The sequence below is a fragment of the Anthonomus grandis genome, chromosome 17 (genome assembly GCF_022605725.1).
Source record: "Anthonomus grandis grandis chromosome 17, icAntGran1.3, whole genome shotgun sequence".
Lineage (NCBI taxonomy): Eukaryota > Metazoa > Arthropoda > Insecta > Coleoptera > Curculionidae > Anthonomus > Anthonomus grandis.
In genome coordinates this window covers 7,085,370-7,110,493 of record NC_065562.1, presented here as the reverse complement: position 1 = coordinate 7,110,493, position 25,124 = coordinate 7,085,370, and the positions used below count along the sequence as shown (strand labels likewise).

The window sequence follows — 25,124 nt, the reverse complement described above, 5'->3', positions numbered from 1 at the left end:
TAATTTCTTTCTCATCATCATTTTCTCCAACTTTCCTAAAGTCTTTGAGACCTGCGTTTATAGCAACCTGTTTCATCAAATTAAATGTCTTATTTTACTTAATCAGCATGGTTTTTTTCAGTGTAGATCAACAGTCACTAATTTAACATCATTTCTGCGGAACGCATATGAGGCTATAAACTGCAAATACCAACTTGATGTAATCTACACAGATTTTGCTAAGGCCTTCGATAGATTGGACATCTGGATATTTGGAAATTAATGCCGGCGTTTCTCAGGCTTCAGTGTTGGGCTTCCTTTTGTGTCTCTCCTATGTAAATGATTTAACCAGTGTACTAAAGTATGGCAGGTCTGCAGTTTTTGCTGATGACACTGACCATATTGTGGCATCACAAAGACTCCATCTTATTACATGATTTAATTAGTGAAGACCTTAAACAAGTCAAATATAGTGGATGCTTAGGCTTCTACATAAAAAGCTCAATAAAATGTGAGAGTTTAAGCTTTATGAATTTAATCTCAATAGAGGGTTTTAAACATTATTGGGTACATATTAGAATAAACCACAAGTTATCCATAGCGGTAGGTGTTATCTATAGAGTAAGTAATAATGTATTAGAATGTGTAAATATCCTGGATAGAATATTACCTGAAATTTTGCCTATAGATGAGTATGTTTTTGGTGATTTATGATGAATATTCAAAACCCAGTCAGCAAATTATTTGATAGGTATGACTTTTTATCAGGTAGTTGATGAACCAACTCGTCTGACTGATACAACAGCCACTTTACTAGACCCAATTTTTATTGACGATAAAAATATTGTCAGATAAGTCAGAGTGGGACATTAGATTCAAATGGGGTAAGTGATTACCATTCAGTCAGAACTACGGTGGGATGAACTGTTCGACCTTCATGATATAGATAGTAAAGTTGAGTATCTGACTCATAATATAAAGTATTTATTTGATAAGCATGCTCCCATAAGGTCCATTAGATTGACTAAGCCTTATGCACTATGGTTGACTTATGCAATAGGAGGTTTAATGAGCGAAAGGGACAAGGCTAGGCTCAAATGTAAATTAAACAACTCTACAGAAAAATTTGGACATTATAGAATGCTTCGAAATCTTACTAGAACCTCTATACGTAAGGAAAAGTTGGCTTATTTGCAATATTTGGAGACCCAAAAGGATCAACGAAAAGTTTGGCAAACTTTAAGAGACCTTAATGTTTATATTCCTACAAATACAGTTACTCAGATTCCTCCTGAATTGTTAAATGTGGAAGAGATAAATACATATTTCTGCAGCGTTTTTAAAAAATCAAACAACTGTGATAATAGTGGCATATTATAATAATAATTAAATAAGGCATACAATTTACTTTCAAATTGGTCGATTCCTTCGATGTGTTTATAAATATGTGCAGAGTATTGGGTCAAATGCTGCAGGTATGGATGGGATAACACTTCAGATGGTGAAACTGTGTTTGCATGTAATAATATTGCATTGTCAGTATAGCTGTCTCGAACATGTTCATTTCCCAAATTGCTGAAAAGAATCTCTTGTAAAAAACATGATCCTGTCCGTTTTACAGATTCGAGGCCTGTTAGTCTGCTTCCTGTAATATCAAAGGTTCTGGAAAGAGTGGTTCACATTAAGATAATTGATAACTTATGAAAATACAAATGGCTTTTTTCCTGTTAATCAATCAGGCTTTAGAGCTAGCCATAATACAACAGCTGCACTTCTAAATATTACTGATGATATCGTAAAAATTCAAGATAGGCAAATGGCTGCCATATTGATTTTGATAGGCTACTCTAAAGCCTTTGATGTTATTGATCATGAGTTGATGTGTACCAAGTTATCATATTATGGTTTTGGGCAGGGTTAAATACTGTTCTTTAGGTCATATTTAACAGGTCGAAGGCAGGTAATTAGGATAGGTGGTGAGGCATCGCAGAGTAGAAACATTATTTCAGGAGTCCACAAGGCTCCATACTTGGCCCTTTATTGTATGTTATTCATACTGCAGATATGTTTTCTATTTTATCAACGCACATGCAAGCATATACACAATTATTTTTATTATATAGATACACAATTATTATTTCAGTTTAATTCAGACTATCTGTCTGATGATGCTGCTGAGATTTATCTAATATTTTGCAATACTCAACAGAACATAATCTGACAATTAATCCTGCAAAAACTACAATGTTACTGTTTTGTTCTTAAAAGAAATGGAGCATACTCATGAATCAACTTAATATTGAAAATACTCAGTTGACTTTTGCTAACTCTGGTAGAAATTAGATTTAAGCAAGTAACGAAAAACCTGATTTTGGAGATCTGTCCATACTAATTGGACAAATTCTACAATAGTCTTTAACCTAGTCTATCAAAATTTATCGAATATTATACTTTCATACCTGTATAACAAATGTTTCATATATACTTAGTGAGCATTTCTGATGCGAACCAAAATTGTATTTTGTTTTATATTGTGAACAAAATGTAAGTTTTTTTGTTTGCTATGTTATGTAGGTAAAACTCTGATAGATTAATGTCTCCCTTTATGCAGCCCTTATTATTGGCGTTTGACAGTCTATACTTTTTGAGGATGCTAAGCTGTTGGATGTATAGAGTTCTGATAATTTTTGCTGTGAGTTAAGCGCGTTTTAAGGCTCCGCATTTTTTTCGCAATTTGTGACGGAAAAAATGCTTTAGTATTTTAGTGTCTGGTATGGATGTGAAGGTGAAAATTTCCCGATTTCGGTTTTCCTAATGATAAGTGAGTAGGAGAACTAAAAACTTTACTGGCTAGTGCAAAGACATTGTTTCACAAATAAATCAATTGACTTATCGCCAAATATTTTCTGAATTATTGATAGGAACATTTACATATTATTATATTTATGGTATTTCGGTATTTTGTAGTTAAATAGTTGCATGTTATTTTATCGCGATTTTATTGTTTAAGTTGAGCCAGTGGCGTACTAAACTTTTTGTTCTCTTTTATTTAGTTTTGACACATTTATTATTATCTGCTGAATTGAATAGGTAGATCAATAATTTTATGTAAATTTACATATTAAGTTTTAAATCAATTTAATATTTTAATGGTACAGGATGTCTCGCAGTTTTAACTGTTGTAAAAATAAGCTCTTTTTAAATAAAATTATATTTGTATAGTCTGCAACTCTGTTTTTCATCCAAGTTGTTTGGAAAGAATGACAGAAGTGGTAAAAATAGGAGTTTACAAAATTTTATGTTTAGAGCAATGTCAAAATAGTCACAATGAAAGAGAGTGAAAATAGGATATTATGACGAAAAAATTAAACATTTGCTAAAGGAGCCGGAAGGAAAGGACAGGTATTTAGAGAGATTGCGTAGAAATTAGTCAAGTATTTGAGGACGAGGTTTCACACGCAGAAGCTAATTTTTCTTTGCATATTTCAACTTTAAATGAACAAAATAATGTGTTAAGGAATGAAATTCAGAATCTAAAAACTAAAGAGAAAGAAGTACAGCTACAAGTGGATTCATATACTGGCGTAAATGAGGAACTTTCAGAGAAGATAAAAGAGCTAAGTGATAAATAAAGTCCTTCGAGTTTGTGAATCGCACCAGTACGCCGATGACACACAGATCTATCGTTCATTTAACTTTATGGAGGCCATAGAAGCTGTGAATGCTATTAATTTCGATCTTTTAGCCATATCTGACTTGTGTAAGAGTCACAGACTCGTATTGAATGCTGCAAAGTCCAAACTTCTTGTCTTTGGCAAGCCCCTTCCAGATACCGTGAAGATCAGCATAGATGGATCTCCTTTACCTCCTTCCAATAACCAGAAGAATTTGGGGATTGTCCTTGACACGGATCTCAGGTTTGAGGGGCATGTGTCGAATTTGTTGAGGGCATGTTTTTATAAATTAAAAATACTGTATATGAACAAACAGTTTTTGACAGCTGATATTAAACTACATCTTTGTGATACATTAATTTTGTCAATTGTTAGTTATGCTCAAGTTCTGTTTTGGCCTGCCTTGTATCAACGTGAAAAGAATAGCCTTCAGAAAATTCAAAACGCGTGCCTCAAGTTTAGTTTCGGTATGAGTAAATGCGACCATGTCACTCCCCTGTTGGTCAGATCAGGGTGGCTTTCTTTGGATGAACGCTTTGTACTGCAAATGGCTACACTAGTCCATAAAGTTGTGCTTTTCGGACAACCACCTTATTTATCTAATAGATTAATTTCAAACTCCAAAATTCACGGCAGAACCACACGAAACGCGCATAATTTTGTTATTCCAGGGCATAAAACTGCAAAATTCCAGGGCTCATTTAGTTACAATTCTCCAAAAATCTATAATGCACAATGCACTACCACCTGAAGTTAAGTCTCTTCTAGCTTTAAGCTAGATCTCGCCATTACTTATATAGTAGTTAAGAAAACATGTATTTTTATGCTGAATAAAGAAGACATTTATTATTATTATTATTATTATATCTTAATCAAAATTTGATTAATACCATTACAATGCTTGAAAAGGAAACTGAATATCACAAAAACAAGATTGAGAGTATGCAGACAGAGATTGAAAACTTAAATTGTATTAATATAAACATTTTAACATCAATTACAACTCTTGAAGCGGAGAAGATAATCCTGTCTCTAAATAGAAACGTTAGAAGTAAGTTAAAAGATTTGATGACTACAAATCTTCAATCGAAATCTACAAACTGCTTAGCAAAAGCGCATTTTAACCCACAAGCAAAATCAAATGTACTGATTTATGGTGATTCTAGTGCTAGAGGTTTCTCTTCTCTCAGGTATTCTGAGCTCATCATACAACACCTGTGGTTATCTGTTTAGTAATGTTACAGCCCAGACCTTATGTAATTATGCGTTTCCTCTAATTGTTAACTATACGAAGAATGATGTTGTTGTTTGTCTTGATTTTTCTTGTACATTGCCATCTTTTTCCCAAATGAAATCCTTGCTATCAATGGGCAGGATAACTAATGTAATTGTTTGTATTAAATGCGATTTTAATAAGTGCTCAAAAAGCAGATATTACAATACAATTCATTTTATGAATTCTTTCATACGCATGTAATTGACCCACTTAAAATTTACATGGGATTTCCTATTTTCCGCTCAGCGACACACCACCCGGTATATATTTTCCTATGATAAAGTATATGTGTTAAATTTAAATTAAAAAAAGTTGAAAACATTCATGTGACAATAAAGTGTATTTAATTTGATTTACTTGTTAACATTACAGAGATTTCCAATGAAAGAAGATTTAAGAGAGAAGTTAGAAAAGTGCTTGTTGTGAGAGCCTATTATAGTATTTTATTAGTATAGTATTCTGAATTAATTGTTTTAGATCTACCCAATTTCAACCATACAAGTTATTTTATTTTAAATTTGATTTACCCTATTTTGTATAATATACTAGGTATATAGATTTCTTTGTAATTTTTATTTATACCATACAATTTTAATGAGTTTTTAATAGCTCTGCAACATCCAATATTTATATTTTTGTTTATTTTTACACTGTATATCTTGGTATATTGGATCTTATTGAGCTTGTATATAATTTTTTCTTTGTTTTTGTTTTGTTTCTGTAATACCATTTCTTTTTCATAGTGATAGACATATTAAGATTCATTAATTTTTTTAGCTTTGTAAATAATAGCCTTTAAACGACTTTATACAATAAATGATTTTCCTCAATGAGATCCATTTTTTTAATTAATACTTATTATAAAAGCAATTATAAATCTTTTTTTGCAATTACTGTAAGAGAAATGCAAGCAATTAAAAAATATTGAAAAATTAATTGGTGTACCAGTTTTTTACTAATTACTGCATATATATCTATGAAAAAACAAAAACTAATTAAATAGGTCAAAAGTTGGTCTAAGGACTGGGCTAAAATTCCATACATTTTCTTAAAATTCCTTTAAAATCTTTAGTTAATTAAACCATTGATATAGTGAATTAACAGATGGTCAAATAAGATGGCAATAAAATCAATTAAAAGGGACTGTCAACAATGATGATGCATATTACAAACAAATAAAATATAACAAAAAAAAACTTACCCAAAATTCGGAGCCACAAAATCTGTCCAAAGTGGAGATTGATGTATAATTTGCCATATTTTTAACAAATGTTGAAATACAAATCTTTTAAATTGAATAAAGTTAAATAATTGTTATTACACAATTTTACCCACAGAGACACCAAAAGCGCGAACCGATCATCACGATCCCCGACTTTTTTTTGATAGGAATTCAGGGAGTGAGAGAGAGAAAGCCAGAAGTCGAACTGACTGAAGCCCGAGTGCGAATTTAAATTCAAGATTTTTGGTTATGTTTTATGTTTAGTACTGCCAGCTGTCAGGGACAGAGGAATCGAAATGCAAGAAGCGTCTGTCTGCAGGGTCCTGATCCAATGTTGTCAAGTATAGCTTAATAAGATGTTGGCGAGAAATTTGAATTTCTTTTTTTGTTGAGCTGGTTTTGGTAGTGTAATATTTTATCAAATGAAATACTTTACTATATGACTGCAACATATACAGGGTGTCAATTTGAAAACTTCCCACCCCTATTATCTCGAAACGGGTTAGGTTTTTATAAAATCGCTAGGACACGTCGATTTTATTATCGAGGGGGAACAATTTTTATGCAGAAATCACTTCGCCTCTTTCAACCCCCTACCCCCCAGAACCTCCCTCTCAAAAATCTTAAATGGCAATAGGGGTTGAGTGATACCTCATTTGAAAGAACTTTTTATTCTCTACATTTTGGCACCTTATTTTTTAAATTTGAGTGCTGCGTTGCCAAGTTAGGGTTATTTAAACATTGTTAAATTACTTATTATTAAACATTATTCCTGTAAGTGTTTTAATTACGTTAAAGCTATGATTTGCATTGAAACATGTTATTTAGGTTAATATTATTTTTACTAAACATTTGCATAGCCGTTACAATTATGGTCTTTACAAAAGCACGCCTAAAATTTATTTTATTAACACATCTACTTTAAGAGGTGTTCAAAGTGTTCTCCATTGTTCTCCAAACAAAAATAAAGTCTATTCTCAAATTCTTCCCGAACATTCTGAAATACCTCTTCTGGAATAGCCCTACTTGCCTCTGTAATTCTTCTTTTTAAATCTTCGATATCATCAGGCTGAGTTTTGTAAACAACCGATTTTATGTGCCCCCATAAAAAAAAATCTAACGGCGTTAAGTCTGGTGACCTAGCAGGCCATTCTATCGGTCCCCTTCTACCAATCCATTGGTTAGGGAATATGTTATTCAACCACTCCCGCACTGGCCGAAAATAATGCGGCGTAGCTCCATCTTGCTGAAAGTGTAGTTCGTTTTCTTGCAAAATGTTACCAACTTGATTTTCCAGTTCAGTTGTTATCAAAGGATCAATTACATCTTCAAGTAGGTGTAAGTAGAGCTCTCCAGTTAAGTTTTGTTCAATAAACAACGGTCCTATAACAGCATTTCTAAGAATACCGGCCCAAACATTAATTTTTTGTGGCCGCTGTGTAGCACCCTCTCTGAAAATGTGGGGATTGTCCTCACTCCAGTATCGACAATTCTGTCTATTGACATGGCCGTTTAGGAAAAAGGTACATTCATCACTGAAGCAAATGTTGCTTACCACAATTGCACGAGTGTTTATTAAGTTGGACATAATTTCGCAAAACTCTATTCTCCTATCAAAATCGTCCTCATGAAGTTCCTGTAAAATTTGCATCTTGTACGGATGATATTTATGTAACTGTAATGCTCGTCGTACAGTTTCATGTGACATTCCAGTTAGACGTGCTACTGTACGGAGAGAATTGGTGGGTTCTGCAACGAATGTTCTCAAAATCTCTACTTGAGCATCTTCGTTTAAAACACGCCGACTTGCCCTTTTTTTGTTTCCAACTGAACCCGTTTCATTAAATTTAGCTACTACGTCCAAAATGTATCTGTGACTTACATTACAATTAGGATTTCTATTATTAAAAACTTCTGCCCTTCTTCTTGCGCATCTTCCTTGCTCGCCATAAATAAAAATCATTTCAATTCTTTGCCTAAGCGTGTATACCATAGTAACTAACAATAACACACAAATTATCGAAATAAATTTTAACTGATTTAAATACCTAGTGACATTGACTGGTAGGAAAGTTCACTAAATACTATTTTAAATTTCGGATCATATTATCGAACTGTATTGAGACGAATTCCATTGCAAACGAAAATAAACAAAAAAGAAAAAAAAATTAAATGTTTATCTTTCATGACCAAAAGAATTTGTCGGATTGATAAACACTTTCAGTGAGAAATGCACCGGTTCGCTTTATGGTCAAAAACGTTCCAAAAGAAATCATAGCTTCAACGTATTTAAAACACTTACAGGAATAATGTTTAATAATAAGTAATTTAACAATGTTTAAATAACCCTAACTTGGCAACGCAGCACTCAAATTTAAAAAATAAGGTGCCAAAATGTAGAGAATAAAAAGTTCTTTCAAATGAGGTATCACTCAACCCGTATTGCCATTTAAGATTTTTGAGAGGGAGGTTCTGGGGGGTAGGGGGTTGAAAGAGGCGAAGTGATTTCTGCATAAAAATTGTTCCCCCTCGATAATAAAATCGACGTGTCCTAGCGATTTTATAAAAACCTAACCCGTTTCGAGATAATAGGGGTGGGAAGTTTTCAAATTGACACCCTGTATATTAAATATGTTAAATTTTATTATAATTAATATTATATAATTCATTCTTTGTATTATTTAAATTGTTCCCAGTTATTAACAAACAAATGAAATTATATTTTTAGTGAAGTACCGTAAAATGGGGCTACTTTGTGACAATCTTTTAGTTTTTTTGATGATAAATCATGTAAACATTCAAATAATATTATTTTAGATATACCTACTTATCGTTTCATATTTGTTCTTTCTTAATTTAAATCGATAACTCGACATATGAAGTAGAATTTGAGAAAAAAACAAAATAAGGTGTCACAAAGTCACCCCATGGGTCGGGGTTACTTTGTGACAGGGATCATTTTGTTTGATATTTAACGTGAAATACAAACTTTTTGGCACAAAGTAACACCCATGCTCTATATATATACAATATTTTTACTCTATTTATCCATGCTCTATGTATACAAAAAATATATAATATTAAAATTTTAAATAAGGATATTTGATAGATAAAAACACATAAGTAAGAGTCGCATGCACAAGACGTATTAAGCTGCTCTCCAAGTGTTTTGCCTAATTTTGTTAATTTTTCTTGTAACTGGGTGAGTTTTACTAAGTCTCAGCTTTAGTTTACGACCTACGCAGTTAACTGGTGAAGTTTTTTGAGTTGATATTACCTAAGTAATACGTTTAAAGCACTTAGAAGCTCTAATACGTCGGCGATCCCAGTTTGGACTTTGAGACGTGGAGCAGTTTCGGACTTAGGATTATGACTAACAGAAGGAAATCTATTAGTTGCGGCAAGTGCAATCGTAACTTAACTAAGTTGCAATATAAGATCCAATGTGCTGGAACGTGTTCCAGATGGTTCCACAAAGACTGCTCTGGACTTAGTGCAGCTGAGTTCTCCGCCTATGAACTACGTCAGACAACTCAAAAATGGGCATGTGTTGATTGCTTAGCTGCTGATCTTTCGTCGAATATAAGAAGAAACAGCACTGTGACAAACAGAAGAAGCACGCTATATGAAATCCCGGAGGTACATACTAATGCACTCGGCTTTGAAGACCTGTTTGACCTAAAAAATCCATCTAACCTTGACATCATGAGAGCGGTAAAGGGAATGTTTGAAGAGCTGAAAAACTCAATGTCTTTTAATAGTTCTCTGATGGGAAAGCTTCAGAAAACAGTTGAGACTCTTTCAAATGATAACAAAGAGCTAAAGAAGGAACATGACCTATTAAAAGCCAGAGTGTCAGATCTAGAGAGGGAGCTGACACATGTCAAATTCGGTAATCCCAGAGCCATGGAGGAGAAGAGCAAACATTTAGTAGGCATAAAGGCCAACCAGCAATGTAAGGATAACGTTTTAAAAACTTTTAAAAGTTTAAATGTAACTATATCTGAAAATGATTTTGTTTTAAAGGCTCCTCCTAGTGATAAATCCATTAAAATGCCAATAATTGTATCCTTCGTAAACCTTGCATTAAGAAACGAAATTTTGGAAAAACAGAAATTAGTATCATTAGACACAAACATCTGTAAAATTCAGTCCGAAATAAAAACAAAAATTTATATAAATCCTGACCTGCCTAAACACACACGCGATCTGTTTCTTAAAGCACGGGAACTTTGGCTACAAATTTGTATGGTGTAAAAACAATAGCATTCTTGTAAGAAAAAAGGAAGGCATTAGTAAGTGAAGTAGATAACTTAAAAATGTAGATATTTTTTTTTGCAGCTATTATTTATTTCTATTTATGTTTATGTTTTGAATTAAGGTTCGATGGCTTTAAACCGTAATAACATTAATATTACTAATGCAAAAATTGGTCATATAAACGTTAGATCTTTAATTCCTAAATTTCAGCTTATCAAAGACTATATCCTACTAAATAAGTTTGACATTTTTGCCGTCACAGAATCTTGGCTCTCGGGCTTTATTGATGATAAGATGTGTTACAAATTGAAGGTTTTCGCTTGGTTAGGCGCGACCGTACCATAGGTAGAGGAGACGGAATTGTAGTCTATGTGAGAGATACCATAAAATATTCTATTTTAAATGATTTTGACTGCAATTTTTCTGGGCAAATATGGATACAGTTTAAAACTAAGGGTGTTCTAAGCACCATAGGTGTTTTCTATAGGCCCCCGGGTCTTACTAATATAAATGATTTTATGACTGAGTTTGAAACTAACATTTGTAGATATCTTTTGTCGTGTGACAATCTCCTCTGTCTTGGCGATTTTAATATAAACGTAAATAACTTGGAACTTGGAATCTATCCATACGCAAAGGTTTCTTTCTCTACTTTAGGTATACAGCTTAAGTCAAATTATCAATGAGTTCACTCGTCCTGGCTTAGCTGGAATCGGCTCCCTCTTGGATTTGATTATATGCTCAAACATAAATTTTGTACAGAATAGTAGTGTTGATTCAAATTTTCAGGTATCAGATCATTTTGTCGTTTTATGTAAAGTACATCTTGATTTTCAAACCTCCACCCTTCCTATTAACTTAAATTTATAATGATTTGTGATTTTTATAATGATATAGGATTTTAAACATTTTATACATGATAATTTTTACCAAAATTTATTAAATTCTCGATTAGATGACATGTTTTATATGTAAGATATTATTGCTAAAGTTGATAGGTTTAATGATTGTATACTTAATCTTTTTAATATACATGCGCCATTTAAAACGGCCAGAATTACTAAAGGAAGGAGTCCTTGGATCACAGATGATATCAAACATCTTATTTATCTTAGAAATGGGGCCTTGTCCAAGTACAAAAGACAAAAAAGTGAATTAAATTGGGACACTATCGCCAACTTCGGAACCAAGTGACAGAGGCTGTTGAAATAGAGAAGAAGTCTCAATCAAATAACAATAACACCTTACAAAACGGTGACTCCAAAAATAACTGGAAGGTACTACGTCAGCTGAACATACATTGCAAGCCTCAAAACACCATTCTTAACCACTTGGGTGACCCTGATATCATAAATACCTTTTTTATAAATGCTGCATCTTCCAACGCGCCTAATCCAGAAACGTTGTCTTATTATCTACTAAATGTTAAGGAAGGGGTAGGAAACTTCGAGTTTCAGCTAGCAACGCTTAAAGAAGTTAAATGAAATCTGAGGCCATTGGGATAGATGGTATAGGCTTGTCGATGCTGCTCCACTGCTGTCCATATATTCTTCCATTTCTAGTGCATCTTGTTAATTGTTGTATTGAATCTTCAACTTTTCCCGATTCTTGGAAGTCCTCATACCTTATCCCTATTCCAAAAGTCCCTTCTCCAACTGAATTATCCGACCTTAGGCCTATTAGCATTCTCCGTGTCATTTCAAAAGTTTTAGAGAGGGTATTGGAAAGCCAAATCAGAACATATGTAAACAGATTTGATATCTTGCCGGTTATTCAGTCCGGGTTTCGAAAAGACTTCAGCTGGTCTACTGCTCTTCTAAAAGTAACTGACGATATTATACAGTCAGCTGATTGTAATGAGTTAACAATCTTGACTCTACTTAATTACTCCAAGGCCTTTGATAAGTTAAATCACCTACTATTACTGGCTATACTAAAATTCTTAGGTTTTGGGGAGAGTGCTCGCTCTCTAGTTCGGCAATATTTGACCGGTCGAACTCAGATAGTGAAGCTGAATGGGAAGCAATCCTCGGCTATGGATCTCTCTTGCCGAATACCGCAAGGGTCTATTCTTGGTCCTCTATTCTTTCCCCTGTATACGTCTCAATTGTGTAAGAGTCTCAAATATTCAAAAGTCCATCTATATGCCGACGATACACAGGTTTATTTCTCTTTTCCTCCTAACAAAATCTTAGAAGCTAATGATAAGGTATCTTACGACCTTAACATGCTAGCAAAGGCATAGGAAAATCATTGTTTGAGTTTAAACCCAAGTAAATGTAAGGTTCTTCTTTTTGGTAGGTTGCATTCCAGCACATATGAGAAATTTGTTCAGATTAAATTGAATAGTCAACTAATAAATTGTAGTAATGTGGCTAGGAATCTTGGAGTTTTATTAGATGTTAAGTTGAGGTTCACTGAGCACATTGATCAATGTATTAAAAAAGCTTTTATTAACCTTAAGCTACTTTATAGTCAGAGGCAGCTCCTTAATAAGGAACTAAAAAACGTTTTATGTGACAGTCTTGTATTGTCCCATTTCACTTACTGTGATGTTTTGTATGGCCCCTGCCTTTTGATAAGTGATATAAAAAGAATACAGTACATTCAAAATTGTTGTGTAAGGCTAATTAATGGAATGAGAAAATTTGATAGAGGTGTGAGTAGTGAGTTACGCTTGATGAGATGGCTAAATATGAGTGAAAGGAGGTTACTACATAGTCTTGTTCTCTTTAATAAAATTGTCTTTAAAAAATGTCCTAATTACCTTTATCAGAAAATTAAGTTTAGATATGACGCTCATATTTTGGACTTAAGAAATAAGCATTTTATTACACCTCCTCTTCATAAAACTGTTTTATTTGAGAGGAGCTTTAGTTACTGTATTCATCTGCAATATAATAAAATTCCTCCTGAGTTAAAATATATTTCACCTTCTATATTTAAACGAAAAATAAGCAGTTATATTACTGATCTCTGTTGCCTAAAGCCTAGAGTGTTGTTAAATATCTATTCTTTAACTTATTGTAAATTTCATAAGTCTGTGTGGTTATCAAACGTTGTAATATTAATTGTTGTGCATATAGGCAGTTAGAACTTAATATTTTGTAACTATGCAATTATTTAAGATACATTTTGAAATTCTTTGTAATATCTAACCTCAAGCTGATTTGTATGGTTAAGCTAGGAAGTAAGCTTCAACTTCGCCATTTAGAATTTACCAATTGTAAATCTTAATAAAGACATTATTATTATTATTATTATTATTATTATTATTATTATAAATAATTACAAAATAACTTTTATTTTACATGTCTAAATGCTCTTATGTAAAATATTAACAAAATGTTTAATAATGTGTAGGTAACTTTAAACAAAAGAAAACTAAGTAATAAAACTGGTGGTAAATAATATATGATACACCTGTGATTACACAACAAAATCACTTAACTCTGGAATGTCAAATAACGCTCTTCTTCCACGTTGAATTGGGGCATTTATGCCCATAATAATTGCCTCATTTCTATAATATATCTCGTCTTTCTTTTGAGGCCACTTCCACTGCTTTCCAACACGTTCCATCACATTTACTGTCGCTCCTATGCTGTATACGGTCGTAACTTGACCTGGAAAATACTTTCCTTCAAATTTAACGACGACGTACTTTCCCTCTGACTTTTCTGTTTTTTGGGCTACAGTTCTTTCTTCAAGTACCCGTTCATCTTCATCACTGGAAAAATGTTCATCCCATGTACTGTCATCACTTTCCATGTATTTAATTTGGTCCTGATTTTCACTGGAATTATGTTGATCCATTATCTCGACCGCTTTTTAGGCGTTTTTTTTTGTTGGATGCCGGAGGGTCCAGGTTGAGGGTCATCGTTGTTTTGCGTATTCTCAGCAAAAATGGGAGCAGATGGGATGTTAAAATCACTACTACTTATGCTTTTACCTAGTGGAACGTTTAGGCGCTTTCTTCTTTTGATCTGCCTCCCTTTGGTTGCGTCAGTCCTTACATTGGAAAGGTGCTGAATAAAACTATTACCCACAACCTCAGCTATTTCGGTATCTGCTGTTACAATACGAGTGCATAAACGGTCCATGACCTCGTTTCGATCTAAAGGATAAATGCCTGTCTTTCTTTCTTAAACCAGATCTTAGGCTATCAGGTCCTCTTTCTTCTAACTGACCCATGCATCAGCTTTTTTAAAAGGCTTGGAAATTTATCCTTTGGTATGGAAGAGACTCTGCTGCCGTAGTTGCTTGTCTTCCACTCGTTTAAAATTTTGCGCCATTTTTTCTTCATTGGGCGGAAAAAGGCCACGTCAAGTGGTTGGAGTAGATGCGTTGTATTTATTTATTTGTGTATTTTTTTATTTGATGTCTATTATATTTTTTCTTGTCTATAGCTTTATTTTATAGTTGTACATTTTGATTTTTTATTTTGTAGTTCACAAAAATACATTTTTTTAAATGCTACTAATGCCATCCATTATCTATTTCATTATGAGTTTTTTTATGGCCCTGATGATGCAAAAATAAAATTGCAAAACGTTGGCAAACTGATACAGTGACTTTTATTCAAATTTCCGACCCCTAAACCCACAAAGAACATAACATCTATATATTAAGATAATTGGATAATAACATCATAAGTACTCATTACAACCATAATAGTGAAGTTTAGAACATAAGAGTGCATGATATAAGGTGTCAAAGCCTTAGAATAATCCAATAAAATTAAAAGGCTGGCTAGTTCTTTATCTTATAATGCTATATGTAACGGATGTAAAAATCCGCATTGGTTCGCCGGTATTATGTTAGTCACAAAAGAATATAACTGATCGCACAAAATGCTCTTATTGAAAATTTTGGAGAGTGCTGCTAAAATACTTTTTTTGACCTACATATAATCAGTTTATATCACAATATTTACTTTATATTAATTTTTTTTAAATCTCTCAGTCTATAACAGCGCAACCTTATTAAAATAGTTTTGTCATTTTTCGAACGACAAACACAAAAATGTACTTTTAAGAGAATTACAATTAATATATATTATATATATTATAATTAATATATATTATTAGGAAAGTAATGTGAGAATGATATCTTTTTTGTTCAAATAACTTTATTAATCACCCTTAAACTAAACATCAGTTTACAATAAACTACTGGAACTAGGGCCTATAACTTATAACAATATTTGTAATACTGTCAGGTATATATGTTTGTATACTGCTAAATCGAAAAATTCAAATTGTGAGAAAAACTAAAATCGTAAACAAAAAGTTCAATATGATCTTGGAAGTTGATGCTACCACGTATGCAGTGTTTATTGAAAAGGAGAAGATGAACATTGGTTGGAACCGTTGTCCTGTCTTCAACGAATATGGTATGGTGTTTCAAATGCTGTCGGTATGGTCATTTACTGAAAGACTGTAAAGAAAATAAAGTGTGTGTCCCATGATGTTAAAGAATGTAATGTAAGTAGCGTTAAGTGTATCAATTGTGTAGTATCTAATTAAAAGTATGGTCTTAGGCTAAACGCCAATCACGTTTCTTGGGATGTAACTAGTTGTGATTCCTATAAGCGAATTGAAGAGTTACAAAGGAATAAATATATTAAGTAGCAATTAGACCTAAATATTGCACTTAACACCAACATTGTTTATTTTAATTGCCAAGGTTATCTAAACAACAAAGATAACATTATTTTACTAGTAAATGACTGGAGGCCTAAGATCTTACTTTTGAGTGAGACTCACGTAACCCCGGTTATTGAACCATGTGAGTTGATTATTGATGGGTACAATTTGGAGCAATGCACTAGTAACAACAGTTAAACAGGTGGGGTCTTGGCCCTTATTAGAAACGATATTAGATATAAGGTGGGGTCTGTATTGTCTATTGATGATTATGTCTGGTTGTTGTCTTTTGAGCTATTTATGGGTAAAGGTAAATATTTGTGCTCTGTTTTGTACCATTCGCCTCAGAAACAAGATGCCAAATTTATAGAGTTTTTTGGGGGATATTTAGAGCAAGTTAGTGGATTTAATGGCACCAACATTATCCTTGGGGATTTTAATTTTAATTTATTAAAAAACAGTTTTTATACTAACAAATTATTAAGTATCATTTATACCAATGGGTTTAGTCAAATAATTAAGACTCCAACTAGAATAGTCCAAAGAAGTCAGACTCTGATCGATTATTTAATTTCAAATGACAAATCTCTTTCGCATAAAGTCCATCAAACTCCTAAAATTAGTGACCATTCTATTATATCTATTTCTATGGATCAATCGAAGGAACAGCCAATGGATATAGTAAGTTATACTAGGTCTTTTAAAACCTACAAATGCCATAAACTTCAGGAAGAACTGCTTACATGCAATTGGAATAGAAATAGTTCATATGTTGACTTACTAGCTAATACTTTTGTCAGAGATATTAGAACAATTCTTGACAGTATGTGCCCAAGGATTAAAATTGTGCAAAAACAGAAATATGCCGATAAAAAATGGATAACTCAAGATAAAAGGGAGCAAATGAAGGAAAGGGGTCGATTATATAAGAGGGCTGCCATAGAAAATAACGACAACATTTGGAATGAATATAAAGCTATAAGAAATAACATAGTAAGCAAGATAAGAGTAGAAAAGGATTGATTTTTTGCGAATACCATAGATCTAAATAAAACTAATCAAAAAGAACTCTGAAGACGCTTTTGCCAGGAAAAAACCCTACATGCCTAATGAAATAAAGTTTGAAAATGAAATCATTACACAGGAGGATGATAATGCACATAGATTTAATAATTATTTCGTGAATAGTATTGATCTTATTCTTGCAGATATTCCACCAGCAGCAAATGGTCAAACATATTTCATTGAACCACCTTCAGTCCAGAAAACCTTGACACAATTTAATAAAGTTTCGATGACTAAAATGAAGGAAATACTTAAAAATCTAAAAAACGTTGCTGGTGGGGAGAGTGGCATCTCTAAGCAGGTTCTTTGCGATGTTGCTTATGTTGTGGGTGATCGTCTTTTGGATATTATCAATACATCCTTAAGTACTGGGGTTTTTCCGCAAGCCTGGAAACTTTCTACTGTTGTTCCTGTTCCAAAAGTGCAAAACACTAAATTGTGTAATGAATTTCGGCCAATTAACACCGTACCTATTTATGAGAAGCTCCTTGAAGTATGTGTTAAGGAACAGCTACTCGAACATTGTAATATGAATAAAATAGTTGTTCCCAACCAATCGGGGTTCCGTGAGAATCATTCATGTGAGTCTGTCATTATTAATATAGTTGATAATTTTCTCAGGGCCCTTGACTCTGATAATCTAGTACTTGCTGTGTTTTTGGATTTTAAGAGAGCGTTTGAAACCGTGAGTAGAGAAATGTTAATTAGGAAATTAGAACGGTTAGGCCTTAAACATAATGTATTGAAGTGGTTTCAATCTTATCTAAGTGGTAGAGTTCAGCGAGTCATGTACAAAAATAGTTCTGAAAGTGTTAATGTAAAGCATGGTGTGCCGCAGGGAACGGTCTTGGGCCCCTTGCTATTTTTATTGTATGTCAACGATATGGTGGAGGTAGTGCGAAGAGGTAATGTGGTGTTGTTTGCGGACGATACAATGTTATATGCGGTGGGTAAAGACATTCATCAACTGCAACAGGTCATGAACGTTCAACTCAATAACTTATTCATCTGGCTCTGTAGAAATAAACTAAGTTTAAATGCAAGTAAATCCAAGTTATGTATATTTGGCAAGAAATCTAGATTAAGTTCTATAGACATGGGCAATATACAGATTTCTGTGAATGGGGAAAGTATTTTGTATGCCAAAGAAATTAAATATTTGGGAACAATTTTCGATGCCAATCTGAATTTCCATGCTCATGCAGATTATGTAATGAGAAAATTTTCAAAAAAAGTTGGATTTATCACAAGAATTGGTAAAAATTTATCAATGTACATCAAATTAAAACTTTACAACGCCATTGCTCTTCCTCATTTGCAGTTCTGTTCAACATTATTGTTTAACTTGCCACAGTATAGAATTGACCAACTAGAAAGAATTCAAAATAGGGCTATGAGACTGATTCTAAATTGTAATCGTTACACGCCTGTTGTCTCTATGTTGGGTGTCCTAGATATGTTGTCTGTACATCAAAGAATTTTGTATAACGTTTATTTATTTATTTTTAAATTAAAACATCAGATGCTCCCCGATTATATTTGTAGTAAATTAAGAGTTTTTGGAGATATACATAACTATAATACGAGAAATCGTATAGACTTTATACTAGTCGACAGATGTAACACAACCCAAATGCATAATTCAGTTCTATACAAAGGTTTAATTCTTTTTAACAACTTGCCTGCTGACATCAAAAATTGTATTACTTTGAATCAATTCAGAGGGCTCTTGAAAAAATTTATTATGAATAAGTAAAATTATGTTTGTTATTTTAATTATGTAGTTTATTAAGTTTTACTGTAGTATGCATTGTTTCCGCTCCAATCATCATCTTGATTCTGGGTCTATCTGTTGACTGGGTATTTTTGGGCCAACCGGGATACTGGTTACAGCTTCTTGGAACTACCGAAGCATTTTTAAGTGTTACACGGGGGGATCAATGTGTCTGGTCAGCAAGGTCGACCAAGTTCCAAATGTGTGTCATCGGCTGCTTGCAACCGAACCGACTCGATCAACCTGAGTCGACATTATTTTTATTATTATAAGGCAAACAACAACTAACTGTGCTTTTAATAAGTGGGGCAAGGAAATAATGTTTAGGTTAAGTCTAGTTTTAATTTATGGTCTACCTCTGACAGGATATTTCTGGAACCGGGATGCTGTTTCGGAATTACCGAGACCATCCATGGACAAACCGGAGTGTCCTGATACAGTTATAGCCAACTTACACTTTTAGTTTATTTTTCATTTATGTTTTTATTTAATGTAGCTTCTTAATAAATAAAGATATTATTGTGACTTTAAGTTTGTTTTGAGTAAATTTTGCTTAACACTTTTTATAAATTTTATTTATTCACTTTCTCTGATTTGTTCTATATTTAGTATTTTAGTTTTTTTAAATAAAGTTTCACTAGGAGTCCAGTAATCAAAAGAGTATATATATTTAATTGATTTATTTTGCATTTTTTGTATATTGTTTAACAGATATTTTAGGGCATTTCCCCAACAAACTACCAAGTATCTGAGATAGGGTTCAACAAAACTATTATGTAGTAGATTTGTTATCTTGTTATTTACTGAATTAGAACATCTTTTAGTTGTTTCAAATATGGGAGAAAGTTTGTGTAATTTATTATTTATATACAATTCTTGATATTTATATAGTCTGTAACTTTTATAATTTTAACAGTTTTTAATTAGTTTTTGTTATGATTATGCTTTCTTGTGGCACAACTATTCATAATATACATTTAAATCACATTTTATGTAACTTTCTAGGTTCCAACACAGAAAACTAACACTGTATCATCTGCAAAAAAAATTAATGTGCTTTTAAATCAGCATACTTAAGTGTGTACGTACAGTAGATACAACAACGGTCCATGAATCAAGCCCTAGGTCACACCAATATCTAGCGTCTCTATGTGACTTTCTACCCGATTTGCTGTTGTGTATTGTCTCCTGAAAACTAAATATAAGTGATGAGTTTTTCATTCGAATTGAAAAGGCTTCATGAGACTTTATGCAGAAGGGGAAAATGAGTGCTAAAAATAAATTGAATACATCTATTTCTATTCTGAATGATTCTTTTCGTCATTCATTTCCAGAAAAAACATTCTCGAAAAGGTCAGACCAACCAAATAAGGTAGGCTGGTTCTAATGATCTTAAGCGAATGAGAGAAACCTTATGTTTTGTGAATGAGGTATGCAAGAAGTATAATAGGGAGAATGATTGGTAGTACTATAAGGATTTAAAGAAAATTAATTTCAAATGATCGAGCTATAAAAACTTCAAAAAATCCAACAAAGTCAATGTGGAATATTGTGTATGCAAAACGGAATCAGGGGCCTACTGAATTGAAGTGTTCTATTAGTTTTGAGGAGTTCAACTGTTTTTTTGCAGGTGTTGCAGAAAAGCTTCTATTATTCTATTGACTAAGTTAATTAATCTTAATTAAGTTAATTAATATCCGAACACATTTTTCCATCCTACCTAACAAAAGCTTTAGTAATTCCAGTTTAAAAAAAAAGAAATAAAAATGATATTAACAACAATAGCTCCATCTCCTTGCTTCCTATTATTTCTAGAATCTTTAAGAAAGTAATAAGAAATAATAAAAGCTCAAATATTTTAATTTTGATGATTGTAATATTGGGCTCATTTCCAGTTACTTGCTGGAAGGTTGTAAAGGCCAATGGACAAACTTCTGCCTCAGCATGTGTCAGTGTGGGTGTGCCGCAGGGCTCTGTTCTGGGACCGATCCTCTTCCTGATTTTTATTATTGATCTCCCCAGAAAACAGAGAAGTTGCTTTTTACCGATGATATCACTATTTCTTCAACTAGAAAATCTGGAGCAGAAGCTAATGAAATCCTAAAAGAGGCTAAAGGGCGGGTGGAGAACTGGTTCTGATCAAATGGACATTCATTAAATCAAGATAAGACGCAAAAGATGACTTTTATTTTAAGAGATAAAATGAATACGGGTAAGACATCCCCTGTACAATTTCTTGGTGTGCTCTTGGATGAGACTTTAAAATGAGAGGCTCATGTTGAAAGTGTATGCAAGAGACTTGGAAGTTGTGTTTGTTTTACGAAACCTGTATGGATGTGTGTCTGATGCTACTCTAAGAACGGCTTACTTTGGTATCTTTTACAGTACCATGGCCTACGGTGTGCTTGTGTGGAAGGGGGAGGTAACCTCTCATTCGCAGCGGATCTTTGGCTTTCAAAGAAAAGCTGTCAGGGTTGTGTCACATAACACATAAGACACACATAATTCTTATATGTTATGTGGGTTGTGTCTGGTCTTGGGTACAGGGAAGACTCTACCCTCTTTATACATCCTTGAAAATCTTATTTAAATAAAGGAAAATAACAAATCTCTTAGACATTAGGATGTACATCAGTATGACACCAGAAATAATGCCAATTATGTCCCAAAATACTTGGGAAAAATGTCAAAACAGACTGGAGTTTTTTGCAATAAAACTATTTAACAAAAAGCCTGTAAGAGCATTTAAATGTTATGTTAAGGGTTTTTTGATAAGTAGAGCGTTCTATAATGTCAATGAATTCTTTAACTATGAATTTTAATCTTGTATAATTTTATATTATGTATTTTTTTTTAGGTTAAGCATTTTGAATTGTAAGGGTAATACTGATCTGATACTGTGTTAGTTCTATGTCTAAAATTTAGACGTGTATAAACCGACAACTTTTGGTGCAAAAGTTTGACATCCACCGGTGACATGCTGAATGGACTCCGTTGTCTCAAATCCATACCTACATCTGTCACGATTTTGAATAGTCACAGTTTCGAAAAGCTGTCCCGAAGTCAACCAGTAGTTCGACGCCGCTATGTCGACATACTCTTATTGAACCTCGTGAACATGCCTTCCATGTAGGGGTTTTCCCATCCAAACTTGCATTTTTTCTTGTTGAGGGATATGGGATATATCTCAAGCTCCTGAAGTTTAAGTGGTGTTGAGTCGTCTGCTTCACATACGACACGATGATGTTTTAGCCTTTCTTAAGGAAAAGGATTGCAAGTTATTAATTTGCTGAATCAGCTGCTGATATGCTGAGTCTGCTGCCCTATGTCGGTCATTCCTCGTTCTCCCATATGTCGACGTAGCGTAGTTCGTTCTACGGCACTGCGCGGATGGTGCTTATTGGCTTTCGTTAGGAGTTTTCTAGCCTTTCTTTGCAAATTCTCGATGTCCGTTTTAGTCCATTCGGTAATACCAAAAGAGTAAGTTAATGAACTGACTTCCATATGTATTATTAGCTTTAAATAAGTTTCTGCTATTAAGACTTGTTTTAAGGAGACGCATTCTTGTAGAGAACTTAGTAGTCAGCTCATTCTTTATTGTTCTATGGTCTATTCTTTGTACCTGCTTTATTCCTAGATATTTGTAGGATTCTTCTTCGTCCATAACATTAATTATCTGACCGTCTTCTATTTGAAAGTCACCTGGTTGCAGTTTAGCCTTAATAATGTTTACAGTTCGGCACTTATGCAGTCCAAAAGTTATACCAATATCATCAGAGACTTTCTCCACTATTTTAAGCATCTGTTCTAGTTGATCTCATGTTGCCACAAGAATTTTCAAATCATCCATATAAAGTATAGGTGGTTTACTCTTGTTAGTTGTCTATTATGCTTTTTTATGCCAAATCCGTACCTAGTTGAATTGAGTTGGCAAGGCAGAACTAAAGTGAACTTAACGAATCTGGAAATAACCATACGAATAGGAATCATATTCGTTTTAATGTAGTTTCCCTTAGGCACCTGGAGTTTTATTGATATTCGCCAAGATGCCATAGTGAATTCTAAAAAGGGGATTTTGTGGTTATCTATTTTGTACAATTTACGTGGAAATAAGCCATTTATGTGGAACTGCATCAGAAGCTTTTCGGTAGTCAATGTATGCGGCGAAGAGGTTTCTCTTGTTGTTAAATGCCTGATTGCAAGCTATGTTTACTGTTCTTGATAATTAGCTGTTCTTTACACCCCATGGCACCTCTGGTACATCAACTCTGTTGACCCGCTATGATGCTATTCGGTCACAATGTCTGTAAATACGTTCTGTAATGCAAGATGTAATTAGTTTATAAAGTGATTTGTTGACTGTTTTGGCAGTCCTTGAATAAGAGGTAAGTAGTACCTGCTGTTAAAAAAGTGGACAAATTCTGATGATTAATGAGCACGTCGTCTAATAGGTTGGGCAGCTGTTGATGTGTTAACCACAATTTCTTAACTCGAAAAACTCATCCATTATCCCAAAGATGCTGGTCATACACTTTTATAAAAGGTAAAAAACACGAAATCTACAGCATCACAAATACATTTAATAAAATAACGAAGGTTACATGTTTCGCTCGACTAGAGCATCATCAGACCTAAACAATAATTAAAATTATGTAACCCGAAAAAAGGAGAATTCAACAAAAACTTACCATAACATACACAAACACCTAATATTTAAGTAAACAAAGATTACAATAAAGTGGCACTATCTATGTACAAAAACTCAACTAAACAATCAAATCCTTTATACATTTCAGAAATCTAACCATCATTTAGGAGTCTGGAACTACTTGAGGTTATTAAAAACTAGGTGGCCATCGAAATCAAACCTTTCATTAACACAGGACAGATCTGGGCTTTTAGAAGCTTTACTAATCTCCATTGTCTCCAACAAGTCTAGTTTTTTACTTTTGTTGCATTGATGCAGTATTTTTATATTTTGGCTGTCAGGAAAATCATGTTTGGAGTCGAGAAGGTGATTAGCAAAAGCTGACCTGGTCACTGTGATTTCGGTATTTTTAAATTTATTGTATTGGGCCTTGTGTTCACTAATCCTAGTAGAAATCTTCCTACCAGACTGGCCGACGTACACTGCAGGGCACTCTTTACACCTAATCTCATAAACTCCTGGAGAAGATAGCGGGGGTAGTTTTAATTAGATGTCTATTTAAGGTATTATTGGTTTTAAAAGCTGGGGTTATGCCAAAGGGAGAAAAAAAGCGGGATAATTGTGACGAAATTGGTCCAAAATAAGTAAACGACCTAAAAGTTTTGATATTGTTTGTTTGTTGTCTGATAAAATTAAATGATAATTTATACTTGTTCACATACTGAAAATACATTTTATATATAGGTTTAAGAGGGAAAAAGTTACTGACTGCTAGTTGTTTAATGGTAAGGAATTCTTTTTTAAAAGCTTCACGAGAAAGTGGGATGTTAAAAAGTCTGTAAAATAAAGAATGGAAAGCAACAAATTTATGTGAGGACGGTGATGTTGAATTATATTGTATAATATTATCTGTTGTTGCTTGTTTACGAAATATTTCAAAGGATATCTTATTTCTTTCCCTCTTAAGTAATAAATCTAAGAATGCTAAGGTGTTGTTCTGTTCCCGTTCAATTGTGAACTCAATTTTAGAGTGAAGAGAGTTGACATAATTATGGAAATTTGTAAGCTCTACCTCACTTCCATTCCAAATCAAACATATATCATCCACATACCGTTTATAAAAGATGATGTTATTTTTAAAATTACTGCTCATTATTTTTGTTTCTAAGTTGCTAAGAAATACTTCACTAAGAAATGGCGATAAACAAGAGCCCATTGCTATCCCTTCTTTTTGTTTGAAAAAACGGTTGTTAAATTGGAAAAATTTTGATCTAACACAGTAGAAAGAAGCAAAAGTAGATTTTCCACCAAAAGTGAATCAAAAAAAAAACAATTTCTTAATCCAGTATTTTTCTTAATTTTCTTAATTTTGGACGTGATCTGGGCTTAAGCTTTCCAGTTATGTAGCTTTTTTATGACGTTAGTAACTTTATTATTATTATTATTATTATTATAGGATTGCATGCCAAACGGCAATCACACTCTCCCCTGGAGAAGGGGGGATTGTTCACTTATCCCAGATATCTCAGATATCAGAAGGATGAAGCTCTGGTGGAGTCCTTTCCATGTTATCGGACT

The 25,124-nt window shown here is 33.3% G+C and overlaps 1 protein-coding gene across 3 annotated transcripts in view; it reads right to left on the bottom strand.

The window, feature by feature from the left end:
* The window catches only part of LOC126746629 (multidrug resistance-associated protein 1), a 169,699-nt gene extending 163,304 nt beyond the window's left edge, over positions 1–6,395 (bottom strand). For all 3 annotated transcript variants that reach the window (XM_050454959.1, XM_050454958.1, XM_050454960.1), the window contains exon 1: positions 6,131–6,395. In XM_050454959.1, coding sequence (XP_050310916.1) covers positions 6,131–6,187 — 57 coding nt within the window. In that variant the 5' untranslated portion in view covers positions 6,188–6,395. The remainder of the gene's footprint in view (positions 1–6,130) is intronic.
* Positions 6,396–25,124: the final 18,729 nt, after the last annotated feature.